General features: G+C 39.5%; 1 protein-coding gene across 1 annotated transcript; it reads left to right on the top strand.

The window, feature by feature from the left end:
• Positions 1-15: 15 nt before the first annotated feature.
• Positions 16-9868, top strand: LOC121898419 (TRPM8 channel-associated factor homolog). The gene is made up of 13 exons (XM_042413470.1): positions 16-114; positions 1359-1434; positions 1629-2332; positions 2553-2769; positions 3089-3380; positions 4920-5221; positions 5415-5589; positions 5830-5924; positions 6578-6788; positions 7505-7741; positions 8335-8552; positions 8765-8878; positions 9127-9868. Exons 3-13 carry the CDS (start codon positions 1686-1688, stop codon positions 9367-9369), a joined length of 2751 nt encoding a protein of 916 aa, XP_042269404.1. The 5' UTR covers positions 16-114; positions 1359-1434; positions 1629-1685; the 3' UTR covers positions 9370-9868.
• Positions 9869-14316: the final 4448 nt, after the last annotated feature.

Below are 14316 nucleotides of genomic sequence, written 5' to 3'. Positions count from 1 at the left end.
GGTTCCGCTCTTATCTTAAAATTTTCCGGGATACCACACACAAGTCCGCCTTCCATCACAATCCTGTGACATGGTTTGTTGACGCGTGTCATCTCACGGAAGACCACAGATTCGGTTTGTTTTCTTCATGTCTTTTTTTGGTAATTACACGAGTGTTACATTTTAAGGAGTTTGGGTTTTGAACGTTGCGCAGTACAGTAAACGGGTGCGTCACTTATTAGCTTGTCCAACCAGCCAGTCGGACAAGTAGGAAAAAGTAGGAAGAAACTAAGACTAGGAGGAAATAGGAATAGATGGTAAATTAGCTACTTTCATACATGGTTTGAGCTAAATGGTTCTCTTCGCACTGATTCAGTCTTATTAGAAATATACCTGTTTATCACCTTTCCTCTTTATTATACTTAATGTCTAATGTTTTGATGAGAAACAGATTAATAAAGTGTAGCCTAAAACAGGATGACTAGGTTTTGTTACTGATGCAGGGTAGTGCGAGAAACCAGCTTTCTTTAGAAGTGTACTCAAGTTTATTTGCTTTAGAGGCTGCATATCACATTGTTATAGGCTATATCTTCATGACACTTTTATACCTTTATAACTGACACTTTTAATGTGTTAAATGTCTTTGAAAATCAGACAACACAGACACTAAAGATGAGGTGATGGTCTAAACAAAAATAAAATAGGCTGTGATGCACTTCATCTATAGGCATAAATCATCATCAGTTAATTGATTTGTGATTGATCGACTAATCATTTAGTCTGCCTATGCAATGTCAAAAAAAGATGCAAAAAATGCGCATAATACTTACATATATGCCATTACAAATGAATACAAATTGACATTTTGGATACAGCCCTCTACTGGCAGTGATTATTTTGACTGATCTTGTGAATTATTTTTTCCTAATTTTAGTTTTCCTAATCCTGTTTCTGTCACATTTGTGTACATATTTAATTCCTCTCTGGATTGCAGCTACTTGTAAACAGAGTTACTTTTCCAAACCAGGATATATCACAAAGTGTAAACACAGATTTTTAAAAAAAAAGTTTGTTTAAGAAACAAAAACACAAATGTGCTAACTGGTTTATTTAATATTCCAAATGTTTTGCTGTGTTCTTAACTTTCACAAATATTGACTTAAGCTAACTGGATAAGCAAGTTTCTTGTACATTCACAGCCAGGGTGTATCTCCATCCAAAACTGCATGTGTAAAGCATTATGCTGTTCACACACAGAGAGTGTTGGCAGGAGGGTGTTGTCCATACTGTCTACTAATATTTGATCTTGGTCGTCATTTCCGCTGAAATACTCATTCCCTCTCTTGCTCTCCTTTATACTCCCTCTTCTCTCCTGTCAGATAGTGTCCTTGGTGGATTGCCTTTTTGGAATACTGTTGTTTAATAATACAAACAGAAAGCCAACTTAACTTCAAGGTAAATAGAAAATCACTTTGTTCTTCTAGTGTTTGGTTGTAATTAAAACCTCCTCTTGGGCCTCGGTGGTACCAGGTGGAGAGCTGCACATTAACATTTTGTTGTTATAATTTTATTGTTACAGATGTGTAACACATTAACCATCAATTGTACTTTAGCTGTTTTTATTTCTGTCTCTCTTTGTATTCCCAAAGGACAGATTCTGCCATCCTGCTCTCCACCCAACTTTCAGAGAATTGATCATTGTTACCATGACCACCAAGCCCCCCCAAACTCACCACGAAGGGGCCTACTTGTCCCTGACAAGAGGCTTGAAAGAGCTGGACTTCTGTGGTCCCTGTGTTCCCAGTGATCTGGTTCTGATCGGAGACCATGCCTTTCCTTTAGCAATGAACAGCCGAGGCCAGGTCCTGATGGCTGCCTCTCTGTACGGCCGTGGAAGGATTGTGGTCTTGGGTCATGAGGGTTACCTGACCACCTTTCCTGCTCTGGTAGAGAACGCTCTGAACTGGCTGAGAGGAGATGGATCTGAAAACCTGTCTGTGGGGGTCCAAAAGAACGTCAAGGGAGTTGCTGATAATCTCAGCAGATCCAGCTTCCAAGCCAAAGTTGTGGAGGCCTTTAGTGACAATCTCAAGGTTGGCGTGTATGTGACAGATGCCTACAGCGTGGGTGCAGACGCAAAGCAGCTGGTGGCGTTTCTGAAAGCTGGAGGAGGAGTGCTGATAGCCGGACAGGCATGGAGCTGGGCTGCAGATCATCCTAAGGAAAACACGCTGCTTCAATTCATAGGGAATAAGGTGTCTGGTGTGGCAGGGATCTACTTCTCTGAGCATTTGGGTGACGTAGAGTGCCTGCCTGTCTACCCTCAGATCCCATCCTCCTGGATGGCTGTAGTGTGAGTAAATACTGTACTTCTCTCATTTCATTTATTATAATAATTGTAATACATATTTTATATGTATTATGCATTAATGTACTTAAAAGATTTTAAGATTTTAAAAATGTGATTGATAAAAATTAGTTTTTATTTATAATGAATAATTAATACACTAATACACTGTATCTCATATTAGGCACCGCTCTTTCCATCTCCTTTTCTTTCTTGTCTAATAAAGTATTGGTAAAGATTTTGAGGACGACTTGGAGTTCTTACTCCAGGAGGTGTCAGAGTTTGACATCCAGGGTGGAGCAATAGCTTCTGAGGTTCTGGTTCATGGCCCACTAGCCTTTCCCATTGGGACAACAGGTGATGGGCGGGCATTCCTGGCAGGAGCCTATTATGGGCAGGGACGGGTCATTGTTGTGTCACATGAAGGATTTCTGGGACGAGAGGTAAAGTCTACATTTAAAATTGGTTTTAGAATTAGAATTTCATTAAATGAATAAAAATCTGTCTTAGTCAAAATTGAGCACATTACGAGAATTTGTTCATGTGGGTGTTGTATAATCTAGGTATAAAAGGTATCATGTCATAGATAGTAATGATCTCAGACAGCAAATATGATTACTTTGTATTTTGTTACATATACTTCTTGCCACCAGTATTTGACTATCTGCAGTTTGGTAATTAATGAGATTTGTGCTTATCTGCCAAATTTTTTGTGTTGTTGATAAACTACTGCCTATCTTGCAATAATTCCCTTTATCACAGACGCTGGCACCTTTTTGGAACAATGTCATTCATTGGTTGGATGAAGGTCGACAGGGGGTTGTTGGTGTAGTGCCGGATCATGCCCTCAACATTCTCAGAAAATCAGGGTTAAAGTGTGAGAAGACAAACTTCAGGAAAGACCTAAGTGTATTTGTGTGTACAGCATACAGTGACCAACATGTGGAGGAAATCCAAGACTTTGTGGCAGAGGGGGGAGGCCTGCTGATTGGTGGGCATGCCTGGTACTGGGCTCAGACACACCATGGGCAGAATCCATTGACAGATTTCTCAGGTATGATAATGCACCACAAGAGTTTGATTATATACTGCCCAGTTCATCCCATGATAATATAACATGATGCTTGCTGACTCTCTAAATGTGCATGTTGGTGTGATAATGTACTAGGTGATTCCACATATCAGGCACAACTCAAAACTACTACATACACACTGGCAAATACATACATTCAGGTTCAGGAACACTCAGGAAACTACAGAATCATTACATAGGGATACACCAGTATCAGCAGTTGCTGGTTGGATAACTTCAAGCAAAACTGGCTGTTGGAATGGAAACATTATTTGAAGTGAAGCCAAAGTGCTGAGCAGCAGGGAGGCAGGAGCACTAGGCAATTGTACAGAAACTGTAGAGTGGGCCCCTTGGGGAACTGGGCAGTCCTGGCCCAGAAAATATGACTTACTTGGGTCCAGGGGTTCCAATAGCCCACAGCAGCAAACAGCCACAATAATCCCGTATAACATGGAAATTTGCTACTTTTACCAACTTCAAGTTAAGCTGGTGGCTGAATGTAAACAGTGGCCCAGTGGCAGAGAAGTCTTGTTTGTGACAGCAGGAGCGTATGAGCACTGGGGTGAAGGGGAGGTTGGATCAGGTTTGGAGCATTGGGCAACAGTAGAAAAATGGGAGATTGGTATGCAAAAGGCTTGGGGAACTAGTGACCCAGGTGATATGAGTTTTTTGGGTTCAGGCTGTTTATGAGAACAATGGAGTATGTCATGCCAAAGGCCCACAAATTATGCTCACCAGAGCTCAGAGAAGCTTTCTGACTGACTCATCATAGGTATTGCTGGCTCAGTGACCAACCGCAAGAAGCCTATGTCACATGCTGCTTGGAATGACTGCTAGAATTTGTAGGTAAAGTATAGGGGTCTGAAGAATGGGCATAGCGATATGAGGCACAGGAACCAGGAACTGCACTGTTGAGGTTGAAGTGGAACCAGTCCAAAGCAGAACTTGTCACCTCCAGTACATCGGGTTAGATGGGGCTGACAGGTGTCATTTGGGCCAGAGCTTTCTCTAAGGGCTGAGCTGCGGTAGAATCCCAAAAAGCAGACATGAAGATGCATAGCTAAACTGAAAATAAAACATTAGGGGTTGACAACCAGCAGGAAGGCAAGAAGATAGGGCAGACAATACATTCTGGTAAAGGTGAATGCACAGAGGGAATGCACAGTATATATAGGCGGGTGGTGTACATATACAGCAAGCACACAATGGAGGGTAATTAATCATATGAACTGCAGCGGATGAGGGAGTCAGGCAAGCAGAGGAGAACACTGAGGGCATCATGAGGGCAGGTGGGGAACAATAAGAAATGCAAACATACAAAATGAAAATATCCTAATGCAGAAGAGGTGGTGTGATGTCACAGAGAGGCAAAAGAACATAAACAAATTGGTTATTAAAAGATTACTGCTTTTTAAATAATAAACTGACCTGCATAAATTTAAACCTAAAATTATCTGAATATCACAACCAAATTTGGGCTTTCTGGGGATTGAAACCAAAAAATACTGGTTGTACTTTCAGGGAACAAGATCCTGAACAAAATGGGCTTGAGCCTGTTGGGGACAACAATTGGAGGAGGTTGCTACAAGGCCCCTGTGCCCAGCCAGGCCATCAAAGACACCTACCACTTCCGCCACCTTCTGGGCCGCTTTGCTGGTCATGTAACCAAGGGGAAGGAACTTACCGAGCATGAGGAGAAATGCCTTAAAAAACTGGGCGAGGACTGTGCCAACTACTTGCGCATGCAGGCTCATGACTGCTCCTCCTATAAACAGGTGGTGTCCACCCTCACTGACATCTTAAAGAGTTCAGACATGCCTCAAGTGAGTAGACAAAATAACATGAACAATTTATACAGTATATTCAAGTGGAACAACACGAAGCTTTGGTGGCTTTTGGTGATACAGAGATGTGCCAAAGCATATTGTACACCATAGCCATTGTATATGATTATTATTCTCATCCAATTGTTAGAGCAACCTCTTTTATGATATTCACTAGTTGTTTTCTTTCAAGGTGTGTGATAGCTGCCCTGTGAAGAGTCCCAAAGACCACCTACTCCTCAGCGTGGGGGCAGAGGTATATAAGGTTTGCCCAGATCCTGATGACCTCCTGCCTTACCTCATCAAGCATAACCCGTTGATGCCAGTTGTTTATAACCACAGGATCAAAATCAATGCTAACACAGCAGGTCAGACCTCATTATCATAAACAAATATGTGAACTGTTTTTTATTCAACCTATATACAGTATGTGCACACTTTGAAAACAATGCACAAGTTTAATATGTTGCAGTAATGCTTGTGCTATTACATTGAATTAATCGTCAGACATCGTTAAGAAGGAGAAAGGGAAATATGTCTTGTAGATTTTAAATGTCTTAATATCAATGAGTATAACCTTTGCTGTGTTGCATGTGTGTGTCTGCCAGGAGGGGAGGAGTGGATCAGTACAGGTCTCTACCTCTCTCCTGGTATGAAGACCTACATATCCATACCAGCAGTGATTGTCAACAAGGAATGGAAGGTACTGTACAAAAATCAAATAATTATTCATTTCAATGTGTTTCTTAGTGGGTTTATATGTATATATGTATGTATATGTTATGTCCCTGCCCTCAGTGGAGGTCCAGCCCTACACCCTGCAGAGGTAGAAGGCACCTGCCCCCAGCAGCTGCTTGGCTCTGCCACTAACATCTTTCCTAGTCCAGCCCAAACCCTGCAGTGGCAGCATGCCCCACCTCCAATATATAGCCCAGCCTCACTCCATGTGGCTGCAATAGGCTGCGCCCCCTACATGTTGTGGAGCAGGCACCACTGTCAACATCTGTCCCCATCACCTTCTCCTACCCAGTCCTGGCCTTGTTTGTTCACTGCAGTCCCCTAAGGAGCGTAATATCACCAAAACATCTGGGAAGCTGCTTTGGTTCTAAGTCCCCATCTGCCCATTCTTTAATGCCCAGGTGTCCATTCCCCCCAGAGATAAATTATCCCAAAATTAAGAGGAGGAAACTACTTTGTGGGAGATAGTACAAGTCATTCAGTCCTCTCAGGTCATTCAGTCCTTGGATGCAGTTTGTTGCAGTTGTTGCCATATCCATCTATCCATCTTTGCAGCCTTGAATCCTTTTATTTCTAGTGCAAACTGTACTTATATAACATATTTCATCTTTTCTTCAGATCCAGATAGGTTGTCAAACAGACTATCTCAACGCTGCAGAGTTGAAGAGAGCACCCTGTGTTCATGAGCGATTTCCTGTTACCACAGAGATGATGCAGGTGTGGAACCTGTGGGGGGGACTCATCTACCTGGTGGCCCCACCCAAAACCCAGGTGGAGGGGGTAGAGGTCATAGTGCAAATGGCTGTACCTGCACCATATTATAAATCTGGTGAGTCTGTTGTGGGTGAACGGTAGTGTTTGTATGTTCTCATGGGGTCAATGGAAGACATGTAGTGATATTTATCCAGTGTAGTAGGGGATGAATACGTTTTCTTGGGAATATCCTGTTTAAAGCAATCTCATTAGTTCACATCAAACATAACTGATGTTGGGACAATTCAAGCAAAATAATTTCAATTTATGAAAGGGTACCTCAAACATAGATCCAGGTAACAATTTAACTACTGCCCTAAGTCAGTGTACAAGGTTTGCTAAACAACAGCATCTGCATGTGCCCTGCTTTGTACTACATTATCTGTTAAGTCTTACAGGGGACATGGTTGGTGTTAAACAAACTACTGAAAGAATGGATGAGGATTTTCAACAGATTGTGGCCATGGTGCTGAATGGATGCCCATACTCTCTGTTTGTGCTCCACACAGTCCTTTCTGGATTATAGGCATTTATATAATTTGCATCCGTATTTCGTGGACCTGTTTGCAGCCTGGCTACCATGATGATGATTTTCTCTATAATATCATTGTTTTACAGTAGTTATAGTTACAGTATAAATCTAGTATCTACCGTACATTCTTAAGGACTTTAGCTATTAACGAAAGCCAGTCATTGTAAAGATGTTTTCTTGGAAACCTAGTTCTTGACAAGAGGACACAGTAATAATTTAATACTCAGTTCTGGATACACTCATCCCTTTGTTCTTTTCAGGCGTGACAACACCAGCTGATTGGTCCTTGTTGCGCACAGCTCCCTCACCCTGGGCAGAGCTGGAGTTTGAGAACATCATCCTGACTGTACCATCAGATGTTGTTCGGAACCTGGATCGCCCCAATGAGTTGGCAGCGCGCTGGGACGCCATCATGAGAGGGATCGCTGACCTGGCTGTCATACCACACAAATTTCCTCGCAAAGAGCGATTTGTAGCAGATGTGCAAATTTCCCATGGTAAATGTGTCTCGGCCCTTGTTTGCTTTATCCCATTGAGAGCCACAGCGAGATAGAGTTTGTCCCAACATTCACTGGGCAAGAGGCAGCGTACACCATGGACAGGTCGAAAGTCTATTAAAGGGCTAAAATATATAGACAGACAACCATTCACGCTCACATTTCACTTCTACAGGCAAATTAGATTTTCCAAGTCACCAAACCCAGAGAGAATTTGTGATAACATGCCAAGTCCATGCAAAAGTGCTAACCGATGCGCTTAGAATATTGTGTTTGCCATATACAGTAGACTGAAAATAAATTAAAATAAATTATAACTCTTAGGGACATCAGAAGACATCATATGCATAACCTACTGACAATGACAATGTTTTTGGTTCAAAATTGCAACATTTACATTTTAAAATTATAAATTGACTGAGAAGTTTTGTAACAACACATGGTAATATGAAGCATGCATTTTTTGCTTTGCTCTCATTGCATGTACTTACACTACAATGTGAAGTTCTATAATGTTACGGTACCATTGCTATGAAACCATAAAGATTCATTGCTATAACACTGTTTGTTTTTTCTAATTTTCCTCTGTTCAGGTTGGATGCATGCAGGTTATCCCATCATGGCACATAAGGCTACAGCAGCTGAGCTGGTCAGCACTGAACAAGATAAAGGCCTGTGGGGCCCCATCCATGAGCTTGGACACAACCAACAGAGAGGCTGCTGGGAGTTCCCATCTCACACCACAGAGTGTACATGCAATCTCTGGTCAGTGTATGTGCATGAACAGGTGCTGGGGATCAACAGGGCAAAGGTGGAGTAAATCCTTTTTTTTTTTTTTTGACAAAACAAATGAGACCAATAGCTAGAAAAAACAGTTCTTAACATGTATTATGACACATTTTTCTATCAGTAGACACCACAAAAGACAATTCCTCCTTTTTATCATATGTTGAGAAAAATATTTAGCATTTCAATGGGATTATATTCTTTCACAATCCCTTACTTTTGTCTTGCTCAATGCAGGCTCATCCAAATATGACTTCAGAAAAGCGAAACCGTCGAGCAGAGGAGTATGCTAAGGGGGGCAAGAAACTCAGCAGCTGGCACATGTGGGTCGCCCTGGAGACATATATGCAGGTGAGAGGGAATTGCTGTATATTACATTCTGCAGAGAAACTATGTTTGGATCATACTGGAGTCACTTTTTAAACAGGATCACACACCGGCAAACATGAATGCAAATAAGACTCTAGTCCCATCTGACCCTGTGAGGGTTTAACAAAGCTCATTACACACCAGACAACAAAAATATAGATGGATGAAAATGGAGAGACAGCAATTCTTCTTTTTCACACACCCCTCTACTTCTTTCTCCTTCCATGTAGCTCCAGGAAAAGTTTGGCTGGGATGCCTTTAAGAAGGTGTTTGCTGCCTACCACAAGATGAGCAACTTTCCCAAAGACAACAAAGGAAAGATGAACCTGTATGCTGAGACTTTCTCCCAGACTGTGGAGATGAACCTGTCTGGATTCTTTAAAGCCTGGGGCTGGCCCATAGAAACAGCCACAGAGGAGAAGCTCTCCAACCTGCCTCCCTGGAGTGACCACCCCATGATCCAGTATGGCTGAACTGTAGACTGCTGCAGATTCAAGTGCAGAGAGAGGGGTTTAATGAGTCAGTCTATTCAAATTTACAGGATTTGTCAATTTACTGACATTTTGTTTTCTTTTTGTTGTTGTTTCTAACCATATGTTTTGCACTATTTTACACTGGTTATATAGTTGACATGCATATACAGCTTTTAAAAATATGTTGCTCAATTTATCACTCTACCGATGAGTATGATCATCTTTGACCAAGAGGTCATTGATCCAACACAAATTTTATCAGGTAGACTAGACTTTAATTTTGATGATTAGTTAGGAAAACAGTGAAACAGTTTGGTTTGTTAATGCAGCTTTAATACTGATACCAATAATAAAGCAGCTGCTTCATTTTATTCCTCCAGCCCAACACTACTGAGTACTTAGCCTTTTTAAGATGGAAGAGTCGTTAATGTAACTATATTGATATTTGCCTTTACTGTTAATGCAGAATATACAAATAAATATTTAATATACACCTCTACCACACTCTAAAATCAATTGTTTTGGCTCAACAAAAAAAACAAAAAACAACAAACAAATGACAACCTCTGGTGAAATTATGTTGAACCAACAAACTACAATGAGTTAGGGGAATTAGCTTTTCCCCTGCAATCAAAGGTATTTTTAATTACTGGGTACTTAATAATTGGCAGCATAAACAAAAGTACTTAAGTTGGTTATTCATAATAATTACTAGTTTTTAAACAATATTCAAAAGAAATATTTAAGTATCATGTACTTAAAGACCATAACTATGAACACAAGTTGTTCATTCAGCAACAAAATTGTTAGTCAGTTAACTTTTATTTTGCACTGCACTATCTGTATTTCAACACATGATATTTAAATCTTTAAAAAAAAAAAAAAACACACCACAAATGTAAATTGTCCAGATCCTGGGGTGGACTGGTCACTGATGATGGGAATTTTCACTCTTCCATGTCCTTGTAAATAAACATAAGAAGGTTAGTGTGTTAGAGATAATGATTTGGATGAATACTGCTGACTTTTTAGACTAGTGGATTCAGTTGATCAATGGAGCCATCCTTTATTCTATTTTAACCCTTACACACACAAACTCATCAAATGAGCTAAAGAAACAATAAGTGTGACAAAAAATAACTATCAAATAACTTAAACTGATTTACACTAATAATGGTAAGATAACACATTTTAACATATTTTTATTTATTACATAAATAAAATATTATTCTATGACCATATTGGGCTGCTTTACTGAAATAGATTTCTAAGAGGGTTTTCAATGGCTCAAAATTGATGCCTGCAACTTATTCACAAGTTCGCTGTCTAAAGCAGTTTCTAGTTTCCATATAAGGGAAATTACTGATTATCACAACTTTGGTCTTATTTTTGCAGTTTTTTTCCATCATTCCTAATTATTAAATAACTTAATATGCTATTCAATAATTACTGAGATCTGAAAACTCTGAAACATCAGTAAACCAAGGTGGGTCAAGAAACTTATTTGTAAGTGAAAAGTAAGGAAAACAGTAAAATTAATTTTTATATTTTAATTCAATAATTATCAGCTTTGACATACCATACTTACCCTAGTTATGTGTGCACAGTTTTATAGCCAGGATTTTGGGTGCACTCACTTTCAGTTTTAAAGCCAAACTAAAGGTTTAGTTAACACATCTAACCCAAGTTGTGATAAACTAGAAATCACCTTTAATAATATACTAACAAACACATTTTCAGTTTCTAAAGAAAATGGAAGTGCTCAGTACATTGCGGGCTGATACCAGGGTTGTGATCTGCCCTGCCAGAATGCAATATGCTGAAGAATTTGAACCACCAGGGGGCAGTGCAGGAGCAGTTTTCTACCCTGTGTGTTTACACTGTGCTCAGTGTGGATTTAATTTTTTTCAAGATGTTGAATTACTTACACCATACTCCTTGAAAAGGTCCTCTTCCTGTCACAGTTGCGGAGCAGGTGGATCCAAATGCAGAGGCCGAAATGCAAGTGTTGGGTCTCACTGGCCCCTTGGAGCCAAACTCTTCTCAGCCTGACTCACTAGCAACATATAGTGTAGCATAGCACGGCTAAGCATGAATGTTTAACTCAATCAAAGTACTGTACATTTTAATATTAATTTGGCTAAGGTTATTCATTGAACTATTGTTGTGATGTCCTTCTTGTGATGGTCAGGTTATTGCACAGTCACACTGCCAGGTTAATGTTAGCATGCTTAACACACGTTACCTCAGGTAACTAGGCCTTGCATGCAACTAACCTCTTCCTAACCTGACACCTTTAGCCTTCACCAAATGGCCTTAAACAGAGAACCACACAGTTAAGAGGTTTAAAACCCAACTTTGCACACTTCTGGCAGCACACTTGGTCTCAAGAAATCACATGGTCTGGCCTTTTGTCTGTGTAGTTCTCTTTGTCAGCCCTATTGTGTGTGCATGCCATCTTTGACTTAAGCCATCTTGCTATTGTTTTCCCCACACATACACACACTTGTATATAGGTACATTTAGCTAGATTAATGTTGTGTGTTTTGCTCTTTTACCTTTTCTTAATAAATGCTTTTTGATATACATGCTGTCTGTTTTAATGTTGCACAAGAATGAGTTTTGCCAACTTCTGCTTTGCAAAGAACTCCAAAATCCCTCAACCTTAACTGGCTATTATTATGGTAATTTTGGTTACAGTTATTAAGTTAATTATTAATCAGAATTTCAAATTGATAGCTTAGTAAATTTTGAGACTGAATTGGAAATATTTTTCCCTGACTCCAGGGTGGTGCCCGGTTATTAATGCGTATTGATTTTCTATTGATAATTTCTATTGATTTTAATAATTAATAGTTATCTTTGACAATCATTAATTATTGCTGATAGCCAAACTTGTAGCCAAGGCCCAACACAAGGTTGAAGAAAACCTTTATTCTCGAGGCTGGGCAGGAAAAAACAGAAGCTGGTCAGAATGGTTGGTGGTCAATATGCTGGTGGCTAGATGAAATATGGCTTGCAGTCTTGGATGTCTGATAGCAGAAAAACTCAAACAGAGTCATCTGAGCTGGAAGGGCTGGTGTGGAAGGAACAGCATGCAGGTCGGTCTCAGCTTGGACCATGGCTGGTTGGATCCTTCTGTAACAGTTGGGGAGCAGGTGGACCCAAATGCAGAGACCAAAATGCAAGGTTAAAGAAAACCTTTATTCTCAAGGCTGGGCATGAAAAAACAGAAGCAGAAGCACAAACAGAGGAATGTGAAGCAGATACCTGCCAATTGCATACTTCTTATCAACATTTGTCAACAAAATCTTGATATAAAAAGCTTGTTTTTGTCTCATGATGAAAAAATATTCTTTTTTTTTCTTGTGATCACAGAATATTATTATATTATATATTATGTTAACAAAGAATAACACAAGAAATCTGCACAAACAGATATCTGACTGAAAATAATACTACTTATTGTGTAGTACTTTTTCAAAAGATCGTTTTTGGATTTCAGAATACTGTAACACTTTAACCACATTGCCATTAGTGACAAGCCTTGTCCAGTTTATCATTGACTGGACAATTGGCATTTGCAGTGGTCATTCATGTATTAATTTTTGTACTCAATTTGATTAGAATATATTGTTGAATTGATTTGATTTATTGATTGGGGCAGTGTGAAGTTTTAAACATTAAAGATGCACTGCACCGGAGTTAGCTCGAAGCTAATTTGCATCTGTAGTCCCCCACAATCAAAACATACAACCGCACAACAAACAGTACAAAGCAAAAAACAAAACAAAAAAAACCCCCCAAAAAACAAAACCCCAAAAGAGTATATTACTACTGTAAAAATGTGAGTTTGTGAGTGCACAGCAATATGATGGTTGGTGTCATGTGTGTCCATATATAGCAGGAATGGGACAAGTGCTTGTCCAACTGCACCCTTATTTTTCCTGAAACAGACTGGTAGCAGACCTAAGTAAAGTAGACAACATACTGTGCTCCAAAACAGGATGAGCTGGTTTTTCAACAGAATTTGTTTGTGTGTTTGTGTTGGGCTTATTGTCTTGAGGTGTAATTAGGTTTGTTGCAATGAACGTAAAGAAAAAAGGAAAAGAATCAAGTATGTTACACAAGATTAAAACCCAAAAAAACTGCAAGAAGACATAAAGCCCTAATATGGGAGGTTTTGTCCAATGTACAGATAGAGAAGAAAGAAAGAAATGAAAGAAAAGTGTCTCCCAACAACTATTCTAATATTGAGCTGAAGACTTTGGTTCCAATCTTTTCAGTCTTGAGGAAGTAATATTGCCTATTTCCAAAGTGCTCTTTACTGATAAACTAATTTTGAATTTGAATCTCATACTCTATTTCATTCTGCAGAGGTTAGTGACATACAGTAAGTCTTTTTCCCATTGTAACCAAATTTGTATTATTAGAGAAGAGGACCATTCTTGCAAACAAAGCAAACATCTTCAGTCTTTTATCTATGACTAAATGAAAGTTTTGTTGAATATTTGAGAAAAACTATTTCAGGGATGGAAGAAAGTATTACCATCTGGGCTCAATTTCTCTCCGATTTCTGCAAAAGGTATCACTTTTGGGTTTAGACACAGGGTTCCCTGTTGCTTTGAGTCAAGTCAAGTCAAGTTTATTTATATAGCCCAATATCACAAATCACAAATTTACTTCAGGCAGCTTTACAATCTGTACAGAAATATAACATCCTCTTAGACCCTTGATTAGGATAAGGGGGAAAAAAAAGAATGGAAGAAACCTCAGGAAGAGCAATAGAGAGATCCCTCTTTCAGAATGGACAGACATGCAAGAGATTTTGTGTGTATTGAGTAGACCGGATAGCAAAATTACAGAAATACAACATGGGAAAACAGGATGACAAAATTATAGATGGATTGATAACATATATCTGATCAGGAGGATGTCAAGCAACTT

Source organism: Thunnus maccoyii, chromosome 6 (assembly GCF_910596095.1).
Source record: "Thunnus maccoyii chromosome 6, fThuMac1.1, whole genome shotgun sequence".
NCBI lineage: Eukaryota > Metazoa > Chordata > Actinopteri > Scombriformes > Scombridae > Thunnus > Thunnus maccoyii.
This window is presented reverse-complemented; position numbering and strand designations above follow the sequence as displayed.

Coding starts and splice junctions, on each gene's coding strand:
- LOC121898419 (XM_042413470.1), top strand. CDS start 1,686: ATGACCACCAAGCCCCCCCAAACTCACCACGAAGGGGCCTACTTGTCC. Junction 5,222..5,414: donor AGAGTTCAGACATGCCTCAA/GTGAGTAGACAA, acceptor TTTTCTTTCAAG/GTGTGTGATAGCTGCCCTGT. Junction 8,879..9,126: donor CCCTGGAGACATATATGCAG/GTGAGAGGGAAT, acceptor CCTTCCATGTAG/CTCCAGGAAAAGTTTGGCTG.